Here is a 21,601-nt window from a genome sequence, read left to right as displayed (position 1 = left end):
TGTATGTAGAGACAGCTGAGCTCCAAATGATCCAACAGCTCATTAACTTGACATGACAGCTGGCACTAAATAACTCATCCAAGTATTATTGCTCTGCACAACAGAACTTCATGTCAGTTTATTTGAGAAGTTGTATCTCCACAGATATACATCAAGTACACCAAAACAAGACTGCTTCACTTCGTACTGAAGCAGGAGGCCGTCCAGGCAGAGATGAATTTTACACGTCCCTTCTTTTGGCTTTCCCTTCTGGTTCAACAAAATTCACCTCCACAGCAAATGTCTCACTATAGACTTTCCATGTTTTAGACTTATGAGGGTTATCCAGCTCATTCCTGGGAAGGTAGAGCCTGAAAGACAAAATTCAGTAGTGGATCTTACAGCCTGAAATACGCTTTTTTCTTTCAGCCAGCCAAGAACTTCAAGCTCAGCCCTGGAATATTAAATATAACCCCAGATCTTAAGTTCAGACAGCCATCAGCCATGCCTACAGAGGGTTTTGGATGTGAAGAAGTCCAAGAAATATATAATCAATCTGATGGGCTTGTGGGTTGGTTTTAGGATTTTGGGTTTGTTTTGGGTTTTTTTTTTCCGCAGAGCCCCAGGATGCAAGACTGCTAGAGTAAAATTAGTGTTACATTCAGTGCAAGGCCTGCTGATGGGAGGTGAGGTGCAGGAATTTAATAACTGACCCTCCTAATGGCAAGGATTTGCTTTAGTATTCTGTCTAGCTCACAAGGCATATTCTCTACTTACAAAGTAAATGTGTAGTTATCATTTCATAGCACTTGTACATCAGTTGTGGCTGATTAGGGGCAGAGAGACAGGGGTTATCACACAGCAGTCATACACTTCTCAAGGTATTCATTTGGTCTAACTAGATTTCTGCAAGGTGCATTGCTGGTTCAGCATATTAAATTTAGAGTTATGAACAGACTTATAACTAGTTCTCCACATGCTCTGATGGGATCAAATAAATAAAAATTGTTTCCTTCCTACTCAAGTTGTGGAGGGAACAGTAATTATATTTCAAGTACACTGTTTCTCTAAGTCTGTGAAGTTTGGTAAATAGAAGAGAAGGACCTTCTGCCTCCCACTTCTACATCACTCTTAGTGAGAGAGACAAGTCCAACTTCTGCTGGCTGGAACTCCACCAGGAATTGTAGTCTCAACAAGAACAAACCACAGTAATTTCTAACTTTAACAAAAGTGTGAAAAGCAGTAAAAGAGCCCTTCTTTGGGATCCCAAGCAGCAGTACTTCTAACTCTGGTTTTAAAGTTTGCTTGCTAAGCTGCTGAATGAGTTCTAGCCTCTCATTCAGCCATGCTGCAGAGGAGAGGTTCCAACAGTGAGCATTACCTTTTTTAATTCAACTTTGTTAATATCTTAAGAGTGCTGAGGAAAAAGTCCAGTGAGATTAAGTTAATATAAAAAGCTCATATGTTTAAAGCACTTGCCACACTGCAAGCATGTCAACTGCCTATTTGCAAGTTACAGTTAATAATCAGAGACCAGCACCCACACAGAAGCTAAGACAGTCTCTACCAGGCAGCTATCTCAGCTTTCAGTACTGTTTATGAACTTGCAGCTCTGTTCAGACACCACAATTTAGGTTATGAAGGAAGTCACTATGATCACTTACCTGTTATTTTCAATAAAGGAAGTGTTGAACCAGAAGAAGAATGGGCAGTCATCATAGCCTTTTGGGAGATCCTAAATAGAAAGACCTCGTTTAAAGGCTCCATTAGGCAGTACGACTCATTTTTGCAGAGCAGGAGTACACAGCTGCCCCCAATAGTTTGGTTTACCAAGCTACAGCACCAGAGTCAGTACACTTGCAGAGCCCAATATCACACCCAGATCACTATTTTCACTGAAGCTATTTCAGAACTAGGCCACCCACACTTCACACAATGAAGAGACCCACATTAGAAGCAGCAGGTACTTGAGGCTGGTGAAAGGACTCCAGCACAAGTCCTGTGAGGAAGGGCTGAGGGAGCTGGGGCTGTTCAGCCTGGAGAAGAGGAGGCTCAGGGGAGACCTCTACACTCCCTGAAAGGAGGGGGTAGCCAGGGAGGGGTCAGTCTCTTCTCCCAGGCAGTATCTACCAGTACTTACTTCTACCAGTAAGACAAGAGGGCATGGACTCAAGCTCTGCCAGGGGCGGGTTAGGTTGGATATTAGAAAGAAATTCTTTACAGAGAGGGTGATCAGGCATTGGAATGGGCTGCCCAGGAAGTGGTGGATTCTCTGTCCCTGGAGGTTTTTAAGAAGAGGCTGAATGTGGCACTCAGTGCCATGGTCTGGTAACCACAGTGACAGTGGATCAAGGGTTGGGCTTGATGATCTCACTGATTCTGTGACTCTGTGAACTAAGGTGCCTTGGTTGTACTGTATGAACAGAGAGATGCCTCCCCTGCCTGACAGGCTGATGTAGCAACATTTGCTGATGTGGAACAACAGCAGCTGCTGCAGTGGGGCAACTCCAGACAGCAGGAGTCCATGGGGAGGAACACAGATTCTGCCCCCACAGTGCAGACAGCACCCACCCAGCTGCAGTTTGCACTGCAGCCTCCCCTCACACTCAAGTGAGAATCCTCCTGTCATTTACTTACAGAACGTGATTCAAATCTGACTTTCACATCACCACTTATAACAGGGCTGTCTTCCAAGCCAATCACTACAGTGTCACTTTCAGAATCAAAGAAGAGCTGGATAACAGAATAAGGTGTTACTTTTCATAAAAGTTATTGCAGAGGGACAAGACTCAGGCTAATACTAATTCATGGTATACAAATGCAATAGCAGTGCTAGAATAATAACCAACAATTTAAGCTATTCAGGTCAGAGCAAGCTATTGCATTTCACTGACTTCTAGGGAAAACTTTTGCTATCTTGCCACACTTTTCCTGTGATTTAGCAAAACTTTGCTTTTTCATTCTCCCATAGTTTATAGCATCCATTTACTTAGGTAGTTTTGTGCCCAGTGTTCATCTTTTACAAGATGATATTTTTGACCTGTAGGTCAGCTTTCAGCTTCTGTGACTCAGCTGACATGATTTAATAGTCCTCTTACCTTGCAGTTTCTTTGACTGGCACATACACATTCAAGTACAATTTGCTTCCTCACTATTATCTGCACTTTCATATCAGTTCCATCACCCTTCCCAACTCCTAGGAGTAAAGAGTTGCATTACACCAGAGGACATACATAAGTAGAAACATAAGGGGCCATAAAAATGAAATGCAATCCCATTCAAAAGTGTGTTCTTCCCAGAATGCCTCATAATAGACTTTAGGGAACTCAAATCCTAAAGGTAACTCAAGATCCAGGGGTTGAAAACTCTGCTGTGAAGTGGGAAGTGAGTCCTACTAGTGGAGCAGCAACAGACTAATATAGAGAGTCTGGTTCCACTGACTGAACCTTTTAAGAAAATTACCAGCACACATGTACAGAAACAGGTGTGTATATCAAGCTGAGAAACATCAGTGGATCCAGCTCTGCATGTGGAGCTAATCTCACTTAAGAAGTGACTTCCCCTCCCAAAACAGAGCAGGTTGTATGTGAGCCTCCATTTAGCCAGACACCCAGAGAGGGACAGAATGCATGGGGCAATTGCAGTCCAAAATGCGTTTCATTGTATTTTTACTGTCGTTTGAATTCTTAAATCCCAGTAAGTCTACATTCCTATCACAGGCTTAGTTAGAGCAAGAGAAAAATCAGCTCCCTTTATTAGGAAACCATTAGCAGACATAGGAATGCACAAATTCAAGAGTTCTTACCATGTATAGAGTGGATTTTGAAGTTTTTTATTTTGAGCTGTCTCTCTGGTGGGAGTTTCAAGTTATACTTGTTTTTCAGGATCTCATAATACCCAACATACCTACTCTGCAATGAAAAAAACCCAAAAATATTATGCAGTTTCTGCACTGCACAGACTAATTCTAGGTAGAAGCAAAATTAAATAGATCTCCTACACCAAGTTCTTAGAAAATCTAAGTTCAAAGCCAAGAAGTAGCATTTGCTCTCTTTCCCCTTCCCAGTTCAAACAATCCTCTAGACAAATTCAACATCTACATTTTTAAGCAGTGTTTAAGCCTCACATTCTGTCTTAAATGGAATTCTGTACTTTTGAGTTCAGCAAGAAGAGCTTTTATATTGTAACTTTTAAAGGAGCAGAACTTAAAAATAGACAAGAAACTTTCATTTTATAGAAGCACATTCTGAAGGACAGCTGGACCTCCATTCTATTTTATACCAGTAACTGAAGTAAGTACCTCTGTTACCAGTTCCATCTCACACCCCACAGTCAATCAAAATGCACAAAGCCCCAGACTGTAGTCTGAGGCAATAACTTGTTTAGTATTTCCTTGTGAATGCAGTTTCTGGAGGATGCATTCCTCCACCCAGCCATATCAGTGCCACAGCCCTCCCCAGGCCAGGCTGCAGGCTTCAGTGCATCCTTAGTACACAGCCCCCATTGTCTGACAGGGTCATGCTCTCCTGGGAGGGTGTGCAAACACTGCAGCACCTTGCCCAGAGGGGCTGTGGAATCTCCCTTTGTGGAAATATTCTAGACCTGACTGGACAAAGCCCTAGGCAACCTGCTCAAGCTCACCTTGCTTGAATAGTGGGGTTAGACTTCAAGCACTCCTAAGCTCAACAATTCTTAGAAGGCATTAATTCAGATTTGATGATATTACGCAGAGAAAGGCAAAAAGAACATGCTGGAACAAAGAGGAGGGTAAAGATGAAGCACAACCCTACCATTTGATAGTCTTCCAACCCTTGAGAGAGTACAGAAAGTTCAGGAATTAAGCATTAGTAGGAACCTACATCTCTAACAAGGCAGGAGAGGTGGGGTAGCACAAGTTCTCACAAGGCTGGATGTTGGTTTGGCTGCTGGTACTGGACTTGCTCAAGCTTACCTGGGATGGAGTTTCAACACCTTGAAACTTGGTACTTGTGCTTCTATCAGTTCTTCTCTCCCCAAAGTATTCCAGACTTTCCTACATAGGAAGATAATTGGCAAGAGCAAGAGTCAAGATACATATCCCACCACCGTTCCCCTTCCTGAGAAGTGGATAGTAAACTAGTATTACACTATTCCAGGTTTGGAATGCAAGTGAAAATACACAATAGGTGTTTTGGTACCTTCTAGAAGGTACTTTCAACTAAGTAAGAACTTACTAATTAGAAAGCCAGATACATTTAATCTATCACCCATGAAAGAGTGCTAATAAAACTCATTGAATGAGATCAATGTGCTTTTTCAGCAACTGTTTTAGAACCACTTGTATTTCTAAAGTTCTCTGTGACAGAAAAAAATGAGCATTAGTTCAGACCTTCACAAGACAAACTCTGAGAAAAACAAGTGACTAAATGGATACACTCTGCCCAGACTGCCTTGGGTGGCCTGGGCCTTCTGCAGCCCTAGGATACTAAAGCAGTACATGCTCTAGTCCTGGCCAGGATTTGCTGATCTCTTTCTCCCTTTCCTCAGAAGGGCTTTTAGCTGCAATGCTACAAGACCAGGCAATTCTTGATGCCTCACACCACTTAAAGAGCTTAGGGGAAGAGCTGCACTTAAAAACTGTGACACTATCTTTAATACAACATGCTCAGAAGCTGACAGTTTCAGAAAGTTGTTGCTCAAGATCCCAAGTTCATTATGCCAAAGCACAAAAAAAAAAAAACCAAAAACTGCACACTTTAGAGTTGGCATTCTGTTAAGTTCTAGTTTCCCACTAGTTTCAAGAATAGTCTTCATCAGAAAGGAATTTCCACAGTAACAAGACTTGCAAGAACTTCATGAAATGAAGAACTTTATAAAATGTTGTTTATGGTATTTTTTTTTCCAGACTTTTTGCAGAGCACTCGTGCACTTCACCAATTAGGTAGGTTTGAAAGGGGCATTTTGAACACCAGAAGAATCAAAAAAAGACACTATTTTTTTACCTTTGCACTCTCAAACTGGTCACTGTCTATGAGCCAGGTACAGACCATTGTTCCAGTCCTGCCTGTATTAGAAGAGACAGGTTGAACTACGGGAGTTCATTGTCACAAAAATAATCCCCAATACCTTTAAAGTTACAACTTTTCAAATGGAAGAGATAACAGGAGATAAGTGACACTGAGAAGAATGAGCTGAAGATACTGAAGATGCTGCAGTGTGTTAACTTGTTCCTTGAAAGCAGGGCCCACATTTCCCTGTCATATTCCTCACAGATACTTAGGAATTTGTCCAGTATCTGCAAACTCTATTTATCAGGGGATAAAGTCAAGTACACAGTACTAGATTAGGTTATAGACTGGCACTTGCCAATGCTTTAAAAGCCTCAAGAGTTGTTACTCTGATCCAATGGTTTTTTACCCCCAACCCTACTAAGAAGACCTCAAGACTGCTAGCACTAAGACTCCAATATAAACTCAGTTTTGATTTTTAAATCTCAGAAGTAAAGCCACTCCTGTCTATGCTTGTTCTTCAAGCTGGGTTTGGCCTGCAGATAGCTCCTGTGTTCAATTTTTCAAATTTTTTTAAGATATGGATCCAAGTGGAGGCAAGAACTTTCTTTATACATTAGTAACTACCTGGACTAAGCCAAATATTTGCAGTAGTAAAAGCAGGAGGCTAAAGATGTGGCAGATGTTTGCAGGGATATTTGGCTTATTTACACAGCTATCTATGTACTTCAACAGCTCCTACACTACCACAGGTTGCAGATAGCACCCTCAAGTCAGTCTATGTGCAGTAGCCTTGACTAGCTCATCACATAATACCTTGTGTATCTTGATTTAAGATCCAGCAGTACCTACAACAATTCCACTCTCCCCTTCCAAGGAATTAAGGAGGTTTAGGTATATTACAAGGTGTATATATACACCCACAGTCAGCATGGGAGAATGACTGCCAGGGAGCCAAAGCAGCAGCTCAACACTTTGGGTAGCAGCAGTTTCAGCAGCTCCCTATTACCAGCCACTCCTGCAGGACTGCTGTACCAGCAGTCAGGACAGCAGGACATTACTGCAGCCTGTTTCAAGAGATCAGATGCCAACTCAATTTAAAAACCAATCTGGGCTACCTAGAAATGGGGTTGCTTAATACTGGACACAGAGCCCTAGTACACTGTTGATAGTCATCACAGCATCTGCAGAATGTGTCAAGTTAAGACTCAAAACTCATCTCATGCTATGGGTTAAGGCCATGCTTACATCAAAAAAGCCACCAAAACATGTAATTTGTAGCATACACAGGTTACACATGAGAAGTCCCACCTTTGCCTCCTTTACAGTGAATTGCTATGATGTTCTTTTCATCTTGTCCCATCCATTCCCGAACGCTGGCAGTGAATTTCAGCATGTCCCTAGATAAAAGAAAAAACAGCAGATCAAAGCAAATGCCCACATCAAACTATCTTGATTCATCAAGATCTATTCATCTCTCTTGACAAGACTCACTGTAGTGATGGGACATTGTGGTCATCAATAAAGATCCTTTCCACCCTGTAGTGAAAGTACTTGGGGTCATAGCCTTTCTCACCTAGAAGGCAAGATCTGGAATTACACCAGGAAAAGGAATAAGCCTGCAACAAAGAAAATTGCTTCTGGCAAAACTGCTGGTCTGAGCATTTACTAGTGTTTAAAGCAGTAAAAATAGACAAAGCAAAGTGAGAAACTATGAGGTAATTTGGCTGAAACCATGCTCGCTAGGCTTCTAGTTACACACCTCTCACTTTTAAGTCAGAATAACACCTCCAGGCCCTGATGGTCATTCCTTTCCATAGTGATTATTTAGGGATCTGAAAGTTAACGTTTTGATGTACTGACGGGGTCAGTCACAGCAGCGACCACCCACGAAGGAAGAAGGAGCTGCTGGCACTGCACTCCCCATCTGACTCCTCATCTTGCCCTCTGCTGGCTGGAGAAGAGTTTTACTTTGTCACAACTTCAGTATTGATGCTTCTGTATCATACTTTGTCTGCTACTAGCTCTAAAGGTGTACTATGAAAGCAAAAACTACGGGATATTTTTCCCTGAAGTATTTTTCACTGGTTTAGCTGCCTCTAAACAGAAAAGTGTTTAACTATTAATTTATCTCAGTCTTCTCATCTTTCATTTAGAAAGATTCTCCAGCATCATCCCGTACTTTAGCCTAGATTTAGCTTTTCACTTCTTTAACAGAAGTTTTGGAACACTGAAGCAATTGTTCAGCATAAGAAAGAAAGTCTAAGCTGCATCCAGTGTCTCTGCATTGGTACAATGTATTAGATGCTGAAAGTCAATAGTTGCATTCAGGACACAAATGAAATAATCAGGCAGCTGCATACTTCTCCAAGAGTTTGAAATCTGTCAGATCAGGTACCTCCATCATCATATCTTTAAAAGATGTTTTTCTCTTTAGCAGTATTTCAGTCATCAGATAAACATACTTACTGCAGAGATTGTAGACTTTATAAAGACCTGCATGTTTAGTGTCCAAAAATCTTGCAACTTCCTAAAACAATAGCAAGACAGGAGTTCAGATTAATTAGTGCTCTACTGCCACCTCATCCCCCATCCCCACATAGGGTCAGCAGCTGTATCCATGGACAGCCCCTGGACAGCAGGCCTTTCCAGTCCAAGAGCTCAGATTCTTGTCTGGACTAAAACTGCTACTGCAATCATCTTCCCTGTCCTGTAGATTCATGTTTCCACAGTATCAGACAGCACAGCCCTAAAGGGAATCAATGCAGACTTTTTAAACATCTTTCAGATAAGAATACGGTTCACTCATACTATTACTAGCCTGGGACAGAACTGATTAGTTCTCTGAAGCATTCCCTAGAAACAGAAGCATAAGAGCCCCAGTGTGTACACACTGCAATATAGATCCCACTTAGTTAAGAAACTACAATACAAATGGTGGAGACCTGTTGGGGAAACAGTTCAGAAATATACAGGTTGTGAGCAATCCTGACTTACTTCAATTTAGGCCACATTGGGTTAATGGTTATTGAGGCCTAGTTAGAGGCTTTCTGAGAATGAGCTACTGGGAAAGAGATAACTTAATTGGCAACAGAAGAGGAAAATAATTATGTGAGAAGAATCTTTCCGTGAGAATGGAATGTGTAATTGGAATACAAAGCCACCTGCATGATAAAATGGTGTAAACAAGACTTCTCTATATAAAGTGAGTGCAAGTTGTTAATAAACGATTTCATACAATCGTATTGATGTGCACATGGAATCCTTAAGCCTCCGCAGGCTGTTTTCCCACAGAGACCATCATTCAGTCATTCCAGCCAGTCAAGACAGCAGAACTAAAACTGCCTTGGCAATTCAGTCTGCATACAAATTAGTGGCAACCTAGAAGTAAAACAGCATTCAGAAATACTGAACTTAGAGATTTTTACCTCTATAGGGTTCCTATAGAAAGATTGCTTCCCAGAAGATGGAAATGACATAGCAATAATGCGATCTGTGGGGAAAAAAAAAAGACAGCAATCAGAAGCAACAGGGGGAACCCTCCCAGCATGCAGGCATGCTTGAGAGCAATATCATTAGGAAACAGCTTATTTCTGATCTATTGGAACCACCAACCCATTTCTGCAAGGTTTTCTTCTGCAATATTTATAGCTAGAGGAGGAGACTAATGCTTCCTGAAGCATCAGCTACCACTAAGTATCAGTCTTTACAGAATCACGGGTAAAAATACTACAAGCTAGTCTATAGTTTCTCAGCTCTGGTTCCCTAGGCCTCAGGAGAATTTCTCTCACTACATGCAGCGTGTACAACCTCTCTCCCAGAAGGCATACCCTAAAAATAGTGTCAGGAACCCACATTTTAAAATCCCATGGAAAAGGAGTAGGCCTGGAGTGATTTCATACTTAAATTTCATCAATCTAAAACATTCCCTGTATTTCACATCAAGCACTTATTGACTGAATAACTAGAATGAGCAGGATGTAACATGCTGCAGTGTCATTTGCTTCTACAAACCAGTAACATAAGTGAGATCCAGATCAAAGCCATCTTTCATATAACGCCTTTTGTTTTCAGAGACCTGCAAAAACAAACAAAAAAAACAAACAAAAAAGCAGAGTTAGTCCAACCATCCAGACTCTGAAGTTATGAGTAGCAGAGCACTATTTTGCTACAGCAAAATTTACAGTGTTAGCCAAGAATAATACTTATTGTGTTAGCTCTTAGGTGGAAGCTCCACACAGAGTTTTACCCTGAACTATCAAAGTTTATCTTTGCAGGAAAGAACACTGCAAATTCTTTGCAGTCTGCAGCACGAATCTGTCATTGCTATTTGAGTGTTTGAGGGCTGAGGGAAAGAAGAAAGGGCAGCATAACCAATTCCCTTGGAGGAGGGCATTCTTGAAGCTTCAAGTACCACTTTCATGCCCCTCCTCTAATAAGAGGAGGCATGCACAATGGATAGGGCCTCAACAGCTAGGCTGTTTTGGTTTTATCTGGAATAAGCAGCAGAAGCATTAAAATTCCTTTCCTCCCTCATGTCAGAGAAAACAGTCTGTATACCACACAAACTAGAAATTACCACTTGAGAGACAGTGATGGTGCAATCACTTTGATATGCTGTCCTTTCAGGTTCCAGTTGCTACTGACTTGAACCAAAAAAAGAATTATTAGCTATACTGAAGCTGGAGGCAAATCTCCAGCAGCTTGTCAGGGACACTGAACACCCATGCTGCTTAGTTAATATGACCACCTGGAGACCAACAGGCTCTGGGCAGCCTTGCTGCTCACCATTGATGCCCACCCGGAGAAAGACACAGGAGTTGGAAAACCTAATAGCTGCCTAAAAATATTAAGAGGCCAACTCACCATTCTCCTGGTTGCCACTTCAAGTTGCTTTTTTTGTGAAGCCAGACGAAACACCCTTATTAAGATGGCAATTCTCAGAACTCGGAGGAAAGTAAACATTCTAGAGGAGCCAGTTTCACCATGAAATGAAATGAAATGAACACAAACTTAGATGCAAAGCTTGAAACTACTTAAAAGCTATTTTAGAGATAGCTTAAAGCTTTGTTTCATATGCTGAACTAGGACTTCAAGATTTTCGAGAAATAATATTATGCTTGAAGAATACTATGGTTTCATTGAAGAATTCTTTGGATGTACATGTTCTGAACAGCTACTAGAAGTAGGAAACCCCCTGGTTGCTCAAACTGACTTTCAGATGCCTCTGCCCAGCAAGCAATAAATTCCTTCAATGCTACCTGTGTTATCAAACTCCCCAAACTGGTAGGCACCAGAAAAATAGCTGAAAAGAGAAGCTAGACAGGCTGTAAATATCATGCCTTGTTTAAGAAACTTAAGAACAGATTAGAATAAACCCTGTGTTTAATCATTCAGCAGCTGGAGCAGATGCTTTGGTTTGAGGAACTTTGAACTGCTGTTGAACTTTGAAGCAAACATGATGCTTATGGGAGTGGTTCTACCAAAACAACTGAACAGGGGCAGCTGCTTTCACATACCTCTAGGGACTAGGGCAAACTAATATTTATTCCTGAAGATGGCACATGCACATATTTCAGGTCTTGATACACTTCAGTGAGAAGCCTGGAGAATACCTACAGTAAGGGGGACAAATATTCTGGAAACATTATGCCAACCCCTCCAGCTGAAGACAGTCTGCTCTCCACTGATGTGGAGCCTAAAGGCAGCAAGACAAAGTTTTCCTGGACACTTGGGAGACAGCTTCAGTTCATGATCACCCTGCTCTTTTCAAAACACAGTTCTCCTGGAGCTAGCAGCCATGGAGCTGACCCAGCACTGGAGTTAAGACTCTATAGTCTATTTCCCCAGCCTGAACCACAACTGTGAGAAGCAGCTCTTCAAGATAAACACTTTGCATTCTGCCCTTTAGGATGTTAGCCAGTTAAGCATTAGCTCCTAGGCTGATATCCAACTCTCATTCATCTTAATGTTCTTTTATTAGTCAGACTTCAACAGAACAGGTAACACATCCCAATGCACACTCAGCTAGACTTGGTTAGAAACAGACACCATGCCCCTCCACCAGGGCATGTTATCTCTATGGACTGTAACCAAAATTTCACTTGTTACATACATGTTCTCATTCACATGCTCAGAATCTAATTATTCTGAGATGCATCATGTGCTTTAAGACTGCTGATTGCTTCTTGAGGAAGGTCTACGAGGAGAAAAAGGAATAAACCCCAGGTAGGCTATGGACAATAATCTAGATTGTGTGAACACTGCTGAAGTGTTAGGTGGGAAGACCACCTCAACAAGATTTGGGATTTGGCCATGTCTGAAGTATCATCTAGTGCCAGGTAGTAATATTTTTGTCAGAACAGGACTGAAGAGCCCTTAATGACAGTAGCCTTGTAAAGGGCTTTTAAGAATTGCATGAGTGAGATGGTAGGCCCCAGATGAGGATCTCAGAGTATGAGTGTGAACACCCTTTTTACATGACCCTATTCAAAGCCTATTCAAAATCCCCACCAACTTCAGTAAGCCAGAATAAAAGGAACTTGCACACACTGATCTACAGCAGCACAGGCTATAACACTACCTAGCAAATATAGCAGTCTAGATTCCCCTGTTGCAGTGCTCTCTCTCCCACCTTTAACTGGATGTTACAGTATGAAAGCTGCTTCAGAAAAAGTTGCTTCAAAAGATGGGAAGTAATCATTAAACTCAGACTAATGTTTTAAGACCTAGAAGGAAACAGCCATTTATGATCCTGAGGCTGCAAAAACTATTCCTTTGACAGTTCTACTTTTTGAAACCTAGTTTAGAGACAAGGAGTACTTCTAGCTGTTTGTCCAACTCTGGATTCTTCACTAACTAGATTTTGAGTTGGTTTCTTCTAGAAGAGTATTTCTCCCCTTGTGCCCAGAAGTCAGTTGAACTGGGGGATGGCGAGTTGTTTTGGGGTTTGTGTTTAATTTAAAAATAAATAATAATTTAAAAAATAGTTAACTTCTTTCCCTTTTTTGGATCAGTGAGGGAAAGTTTGGCTATTCTAAACTACAGCCAGTTTCTGTTGGCTATTGTACACATCTAGTTCCATGCACCCAAGAAAATTCTTGGACTATCAAGAAAAGAGAGTTCACATTTAACAGCTGCCACACCATTCTTACCTCGGTATCTTCTCTGCTGCAGCAAGGTCTGAGAAGGAGTATGTCATGTTAATTAACAGTGTGCCCACCACTATGAGTGCATCCAGAAAATTCAGTATTGACTGGAAATAGTTCCTGATGCTGAAACAAACCCATATGGACAGCAAAGACTGAAACACATTTTCAGGAAGAGAACCACTGCTACAAAAGTATTGCTAGAGAAAAGCTCTGCTGAAGTAGTTATAAATACTAAGCACTGAAGGCTCACTAAGCAAATAATGGTACACCTGGTCTACATGTAAGAGTCACAGCAAAGCTGATGCAGATTCCAAGTGGTCATTTATCCCCAAAGCACTTTACAAGTTATTCTATGGAAAGGTAACAGCAAATATACACAGCCAGGAACAGATATGGTCATTGTCTATGACCAGAAAATTAGTATACAGAGCAGCCCTGTTCACAGCCCAAGACAGAAGCATTGCTTCCTTACTAGCCTGAGGGTTTGCCACACTGACTTAACTTTTGCTCGTATCTTACCCTTCAACAAACACCCTCAGGAGAACATCAATGAGAAAGAAGAATGCTATTGCCAGGGAAACACCTTCAAGAATTAATCTAACACCCTTCTTCTCATTGATAGCCAGATCCGCAATCAGAACTGTAATGTCCACAATTATAAGTACAATCCCAAATACTCTGCAAAAAGAAAAATAGAAGTTAACTTCAGAGGTAGTAATGAACTGCTGACATTTATTGGGTGAAGAGCATAAGCCCAGATTTTTAAGTTCCAGCTAGAGTGTGCTCTCTATGTATAAAGACTGAGGCCTGTTTGTATAAACAGCTGAAGGATTCAGATTGCATTTTTAAAGTGATCTGCACAGAGAACATCATCCATGTGGAACTGCACATTTATTTCAGACTCAGCTGTAGTTACTAACCCAAAATTCCATAGCTACCTACTAGTGGTGTAAACCTGACCTCTTTAAGGCACAGAAGTTTCAGCTTACCTTCCCACCCACCTGTGACTTGGTGTAGTCCCTTAAAAATGTCTTGAATGGCTTACCTTGTTTCAGCATATGAAATGCATACAACTCATCAACTGGTTGTGTAAAGGCTGACAGCCTGGCATAAACCACTAAAAAGGTTTTATTCAAGTCAAGCAGATATACAGTCCTGACTTTCATTTCTCCTTGGAGAATGTAGTGATACCTGTTTAAGACTTCTTTCCCAATAAGAATACTTCTCTGAAGACAGGGGATTCACTACTTTCCAGGCACAGCAGGCTGGAGTCACTGCTGCTCAAGGAACTCTCCAAGCTCTTACACCAGAAACAAGGACTATTTCTACCTTGCTGATGCTATTACAAGTGTGATCTTTTACCTGAATCCAAATGACATGACAAATGGGGAAATTTTTCTCCGAATTGCACTGCAAGAGAAGAGAATCAACATCAAGCCAAGTGACATTTTGCTCCTGATATTAGCCACAGAGCACTCTTGCTTTCTTTCTTTCACACTGATTTGGTTTTAGAACTCAGTATGGTAGTGACTTCTCTAAGAGGAGATTATTCTGTTACATTCATGAAGTGTACAGGTTAATACAGAACTTGAAAGTAACAGTTTGATCCCCTGTTAGAAGCAGTATCATTGGTTACAGGCCCTAGAAGTACAGAAGTATGTGCTTATGCATAACACTATTTAATGACACTATAAATCTGCATTAATGCACAGTTATAAGCTTTAAGAAGTGGACTTGGATAACAGCTACAGGTCAAGATGAATATTAAAGGATAAACTTCTTCAGGCATCTTGTTCAAGATACAAGATTATACTGTAGGGTTTTTTTCCAGGCCTGGAAAAGCTGTACTTGTTAATAGCTCTATTACTGCTTCTGTGCTCTTGGAACAGAGGAAACCAAATCCCTCTTCTGCCTTTAAAAGAGAATAAAGGTTTGGCTTTCAGATTGGAGACTCAATTGCCACTTAAGAAAATTAGTTACTGAAGCAAAATTCTTCCAGTGGTGAGAGTTATCTCCAGTCCTGGCAGGATTCCAGCTACAGAACATTTTTTGCTTCTCTGGCATGCTTTAGCCTTCTGGTTTAAAGCCAGGCCTTTGTGTAACTATTTTACTAGCAGCAAGTCTCCTTGGGCTTCTCCTTCAGCTAAAGTAAAAACCATTACCCCAAGTTATGACAGTTTGTAACAGACTGCCAGTCTGTTAAATAATTTTGGGATTACTTATCTACTGGAAGTACCAAGTTTTTTCTTATCTACTTAGAAGAAAAACATCATCTCTAACAGTATCACTACTGTATCACTAGCAGTAGGACCTACCAAAAGTTCTGCATTGGAGCTTTTCTTAGGTGTAACTAACAATAGGACAAGGGGCAATGGCTATAAACTGGAGCATAACTGTTCCATATAAATATTAGGAAGAATTTTTTCACAGTGAGGGTGACAGAGCACTGGCACAGGCTGCCCAGGGAGGTTGTGGAGTCTCCTTCCCTGGAGACATTCAAAGCCCACCTGGACACATCCCTGTGTGACCTGCTAGAGGTGACCCTGCTCTGGCAGGGGGGTTGGACTCAAAGATCTTTTGAGGTCCCTTCCAACCCCTAACTTTCTATGATTCTATGACTCTATGAAAATTAATGGCAGATTCCTCTTGTTCACATATCTACCCTATCTTTGTTATATACAGTTACTACACTTCCTTCTCCACTGCCACTGAAGGTACCACTGTTACAGGAAGTCTTTTTGCACTCCAGTGATAGCCTTTGAGCTATTTGTTTCTTCTTGGGTAACTTCAGCATTGCATTCCACCTGGTGCACCTCCTCCTCATTTCAGTAACTCTGTTTAGACAAGGCTGGATATCTTTGAAGCAACAAGGAAGCATCTTGCTGGGCTTACTCAATCAGCCCATATTTTGTGTTACCAATTTCAAACTTTAAACTAAGAAACACTATCTAGGCAGCAAGCACCTGCATATGTAAGCAAGAAGGAGATAGTTAAGAAGTGGTGCCTGCTTTTCCCACGGAAGACAATAACAAGTCTTGCCTTGAAAGCAGTCTGGTAGATAGGAGGTTCCTGCATTTAGAAAGTCCAGTATCTAACAAATCACTGCAATAATTACACTAACAGTTTGTTAACCCGTCTTTGCCTAGTCAGTCCTACAACATGCATGTAGTAGGTACACCAAGGCTTCAACTTCCACAGTCTAAGAACAAGTACCTTTATTAGGTGCACTAAAACTGAAATATATACACACAACTCCAACTTAGCCTGCTAACATCTTAAATGAGTTAAATAAAATGTGGCACATCTGCTCACAGCTTAAAACCTTTGTGAAATGCACTTGTAAACACCAGCTTCTGAATTCCATAAAGATGTGCTGTCACATAGAAGAATTGAGATAACAGATTTAATCTCATTGTTCTTGGACTGCAGGAACAGAGAAACAAGGCTATTCACTTGTCACTGACTTGACAAGTCAGTTCAGAGTAAGAGTTAGCAATCTGGTGAGAAGACTGAAACACTGCTAGGAAATAACTACTTCAAGAACAGAGCTAATCACTAGCAAGTTCAGTTAGTCTTGATGACTTGCTTATCATTCCCTCAGATACTCATTCACCTCATTTTCACACCAGCATTTGTGCTTCTGTGCTCTCCCAAACTGACTCCTTTGGGAAAATTTAATCAGTGCAGTTTGGACTATGCATTCTCCACAATATGATGGGACTTTTAAGTAGTTCCTGGGCTGAGCTTTCATCTCTAGAGGCATAAAGAAGCTCCCTGAACTTATTTGTCTTTATTAAGTACTAGACCAAATGTCAGTATCAAGTGATTTACTGGGCTTCTCTCTACTTCAGCAAGCCACCTGCCTTCTTATTTTGGGTCAAAATTTTCCACTTTTCTTTTTTTTTTTTTTTTTTTTTTTGGGTAAACAGAGGTTTAGTATGTCATTCTCTTACTTGAAACAGCTGTCAGGTTTATCTTCATCACGACCATCATCAATCTTTACTGTGGCCTCTTTTGTTGTTGGAGAGCTGGCAAAAGAATAACAGAAGTCACATACTGATACAGATGTCAGTTTAACACACTGCTATCCTTGACTATTCCAGAGAAAAAAATATTAACTCTCAGCTGAGCAATGAGCAGCAGCCTCAGCTAGAGCACAGGCATAGTACCAGGGGAAGAAAGACTTTCCATATATTGGCACAGCAAAGCCCTCAGCTTGCACTAATCAAGCTCCCATTAGCAATCCAAGTTTCTCTTTGGGGGCAGGAAAGGAATACATCTTTCCAGGAATAGCATAAATTGCTTAGAAGTAGAGCATCCAAGAGTCTGCTGAGGACTTAACAGTCCAGACACTAGAAGTGCTGGAAATATGCATATGCAAAATTGCTCTAGAGTGTGCAAAAGCCATTAATGCATTACAGTAACCTACTTGTTCAGAGAATTAGCATTTTCACCAGGAAAAGACATAGCACAGAGATGTTTTTGTGCAGAGCAGGATATCAAGCCGGAAACTGGAAGACCAGAGCAGCAGCAGCTGAGCTAGTTAGTGCTACAACAGCATTTTTTGGGGGTGGTGGCTGCTTTCCATAACTTCCCTAAAAGAGCCTCTTTAGATCAAGTTTTTTTCAGCCACCTCAGAAGCTTTAAAGGCCACATGATGACTTCAGAGAAAATTAAGTCTAACATCCAAATCCAGAAGTTTCCATTTCAGCCTTCTCCACAGAAATACTGTGCTGCATAATAGCTCAGCCACAGTGTTTGCTGTGTCTCTGTCTTTGGCATCATTGCTTCTTGGACAGGAGGAACTACACACACACATATTCAATATTGATGTTTCCATGCTGTTCTGAAGCAATGTAGCATGTTTGAAGCATTAGTGTAACTCAAAGGATTCAAGTATTCTTCATCCTACATAAGCAACCCATGTACCACCACTGCTCCTCTAGTGTGGGCTAACCCCCCTTTAAACAGCAACAAAAAAAAAAGTTAAACTTTTAATGCATTTCCTACAGTGTCAGCAACCAGTACTGATAGTTCATCACCTGTGCTCAGTATCAGGCTGAAGAGAGGAATTATTTCCCACCAGTTTTGGTATTTAAAGCTAATTTTCCAGCTCCAGTGTCTCCAGAAACCAAAGATTGCCACTTTGTTCCTAGAACTGCAGCAAAACTCTAGTGATACATGGCCATTCAGGCTTGCTTCCCACCTATTTTTATTGTATATTCTCTTGGGAATTTCCACTTCATGTACAGCTGAAATGCTTCACTTATTAAAGCAAGTTGCTGCTGCTACAGCAATTTTGCTGCAGATCACTTGCTTACATTTGTAGACATGAAGTGCACCAAACACCACCTTCTTATCCTCTACTGTGATTAAAATAGCCCACAATAAGACAGAACAACGGTAGTGTTTTGAGTTAGGAATCCAATCTTTAACACAAAAAGAAAACAGAAAACAAGTTTGAGTACATTTTCTACTGTGTTCTCACAGAAAATAAAATCAGTTCTAGATAATGCTTTTCTGTGAGGGAGTTTGTTTTGATGAGTGTTTAACATCTACTCATTGCCCAAGATTAAATAAGCTCTCTGCCACAAGCTCCTACATCTAGTCTTTGACTACTGGAGTAGAAGAGAAAAAAAAGAGGACATACTAAAAAAAAAAAAACCAAACAAATTATTTCCTCCAAACACGCACAACCTCCATGCAGAGCATTAGCTTTTTTACTGCTCATAGCCAAAGAGAAGGTAAGACCTGAGGCTTTTATGGAGAGCAGAGCAAGAGCATCCTGCTCTACAAGAAACCTTGACAGTATGTCTAGATACTCTAAGCAGAGGTTTTTACTGCCATGGGCTTATTATTTCAGGGCTGGGTGCTCTGAACTTCTTAGTTCTTAACTCCTTGCAAGAAGCCAATGACAACAGCATATTTCTTTCAGTGGTATCACTGCTCTCAGACAACAGCGTTTGAAGGTGATAGGAGGGAAATACAGAGACTGTATGACTTATAAATGCCAAGCACTCCATCGTTAAGTCACTTTGTTATTTTTAAAACACTAAGACACTCCAGACTGGGGACCACACATAGCATACTTCAATCCCAAACCCATGCACTGGTGCAGTTCATTTCACTCACCCAGACGTTTCGGTCAGCTCTGCCCCTTGTTCATACTTCACAGTTGTCATTTTGCCTGTTGTTGTTCTGCTGGTCCTACAAGAAACACACCTAGCTAAAGAGAGACCAGTAGGAGAAACAGGGCATGTCAGCAGCCTCACACTCAAGTTACCAGCAGACACAAAGCACAATCTTTACCTACGAGGCTAGCAGCAACCAGTGCACTCAGCAGTGTGATGAAGGAGTTTTGACTACACCTAACATGACAGGGTGACAATAACTTCAAAGCACCATCTTTACCTCACGGTGAAGCGTTTTTCCCCTGCTTCAAGCTACGAGGCACAGAAGAGCCCCAGCCGGCTCCCCTGGGAGTAGGGCAGCCCCGCTTGCTCCGCCAAGCACGGGCATGAACCCCCCCAAGAGCGGGGCTCCCAGAGCTCCGGGCACACCTCAGCTCCCCGGGAGGGAGCCCACGCTTCTCCCGATCCATTTCCACTCCCTCACGCCCGCCTGCCCGGCACAGCCCCACAGTTCCGAGCCGGGAATGGATTCCCACAGCGCCGGGTCTCGGCCTCTCCTGCAGCCTGCCCGCTCCCCCGGAGAGGGGCCGGCATCCCCGAGCCGCAGCACCCCTTTCCCACCAGAGGCCCCGCAGGCCGGGCCCCGGTCCGGCAGCCGCCCCAGGGAGCCTGCGGTTCCGCAGCCCCAAGGGGGACAGCCCGCGGAGGCCCCAGCCCCCAGGAGCGCTTTCTCCCCTCACCGCCCTCACCTCAGCGCGGCCGCCCACCTCCGGCCGCCGGGCTCAAAGTCGAGCCCGGACACCCGCCCCCGGCGCCCCGCGGACTCAGCGGAAAGTTCGGTGAAACTTCCTGAGGGCTGTTCCCTCCGACCCTCCCGCCTCCCCTCACCCGCCGGGATGCGGAGCCCCACTCACCGACCCAGCCCAGGCCGAGCTATGGAGCAGGAACACACCTCACAGCCTCCTCCTCCCCCCCACCGCTCCGCGGCTAAATGGACCAGCGGCACCGCACAGCTGCACCTGGGCCGGGCGCGGGCCGGGCGGACCCTCCCGCTGCCATGGCGACGGCAGCGCCGCCGCTCCCCGCACTTCGCAGCGGGCAACGAACCCGCGGCTGCCCCAGGTGCTTCTCGGGGTCGGTAGCCGGGCCAGGGCCTGCCCGTCCCCCTGGGATTGAGCCGTCCCGGCCCGCAGGAGCAGGGAAGCTGCCCCCAGACAGCCCGCCCCAGCAGTGCTGCCGCCTGCACCTCCCGAGCCTTGGCCGTGCGGGTTTTGTAAACTTTGCTGCTACACTTTGCAGCTTCTGCCGCGGGACGGAGGCGTTCAGGGGCTGCGATCGGGACAGGGTCGGTGCGGGTTGGCTGCGGGCCAGCCAGGCCTCCCCAGCCTGCGACGGCGGCGGCTGCCTCCATCCTGGGCAGAGCCGCGTAACATGGAGCCCATAGCATTGAGCGTTTGTGGTTTTTTGCAGAATTCGGAGCTCAAAGAATTAGGAATTTCTGACCCTGTGCTCTGCTTCACACCCGCCTCACGGCTCACCGACAGTCAAACAGCCCCTGAGCAGGGATATCCCGGCTGCTGGAGAAGCCAGGGATGCGCTGGGAAGGGCTTCCGCAGGACGGTGGGCAGCAGAGGGAGCTCAAAGCGAGCTTTTGGGGGCTGCTCCCAGGGATGCTGGAGCTTGGTCAGGGATTAACCGATGGCGGGAGCCTTTCTGGGTGCCCCTTGCCCAAAAGAAAGAAAAATCTTCCAGATGATGCTGAGAGTAGAGAGCTTTCCTGGGCAGCAGGCTAAATATAAAGTTTCCCTTTCAAGTCGTCATATATATAAAATATACAAGTAGCTGTTACAGCAAGTAATGAGCTAAATATATTCATTCTGTATGTTCAGATAATTATCTCTTATAATGGATTATGTATAGAAGACTATAATCTTCTGTTACGTAGAAGCAGCTAAACATGGATTGAAACTGAGCTGGATGGTGAGAAGAAACATTTGATTAATTTACTCTTAGCTCTGAAAAAAAAATTTACATGTACTGTTTATTTAGTACAGACCTCATCCTGTGGATTACGTGGATATCCTGAGTTACTCTCAGCATGAGCTTCTGCCTATGGAGCACCTTTACAGGGAGGACCATATGAGAGGAGTGAAGAAATACAGGAGTCCAACTTCGCCTGTCCTGGGCTCTGAAAATACCAAGATGTGAAGACACTTTGGGTATTAAAGTGGACTTTTCACAGAATAACCTGTAACAACCAATCAGAGGAGGTGCTGGAAGCAGGAGGCTCCCAGTTTGGCACTCAAACTGAATGCCAGGGCTGTGGATGCTTGCTAGAGCCTGCAGATCCACT

The 21,601-nt window shown here is 43.0% G+C and overlaps 1 protein-coding gene across 5 annotated transcripts; it reads right to left on the bottom strand.

Moving 5' to 3' along the window:
* Positions 1-83: 83 nt before the first annotated feature.
* LOC103535588 (phosphatidylinositol 3,4,5-trisphosphate 3-phosphatase TPTE2) lies at positions 84-20,285 on the bottom strand. 5 transcript variants are annotated; one of them, XM_030454497.1, is made up of 19 exons: positions 20,163-20,285; positions 19,250-19,324; positions 17,071-17,145; positions 14,480-14,527; positions 13,637-13,795; positions 13,121-13,240; positions 10,833-10,932; positions 9,981-10,044; positions 9,395-9,459; positions 8,436-8,496; positions 7,461-7,542; positions 7,278-7,366; positions 5,961-6,022; positions 4,931-5,011; positions 3,785-3,890; positions 3,078-3,175; positions 2,617-2,712; positions 1,644-1,714; positions 84-350 (listed from the first exon to the last, which is right to left on the bottom strand). In XM_030454497.1, the coding sequence occupies exons 2-19, from the start codon at positions 19,297-19,299 to the stop codon at positions 221-223; spliced, it is 1,557 nt and encodes a 518-aa protein (XP_030310357.1). In that variant the 5' UTR covers positions 19,300-19,324; positions 20,163-20,285; the 3' UTR covers positions 84-220. The 5 variants fall into 5 exon arrangements, with proteins under 5 accessions (XP_030310357.1, XP_030310351.1, XP_030310365.1 ...); XM_030454491.1 differs by lacking the exon at positions 20,163-20,285 and adding an exon at positions 19,998-20,053; XM_030454505.1 differs by lacking the exon at positions 20,163-20,285 and adding an exon at positions 19,870-19,937.
* Between the last annotated feature and the right edge of the window lie 1,316 nt (positions 20,286-21,601).

The sequence above is a fragment of the Calypte anna genome, chromosome 1 (genome assembly GCF_003957555.1).
Source record: "Calypte anna isolate BGI_N300 chromosome 1, bCalAnn1_v1.p, whole genome shotgun sequence".
In the NCBI taxonomy this organism is placed as follows: Eukaryota; Metazoa; Chordata; class Aves; order Apodiformes; family Trochilidae; genus Calypte; species Calypte anna.
The sequence above is the reverse complement of the archived record's forward strand: the minus strand, read 5'-3'. Positions and strand labels throughout refer to the sequence as shown.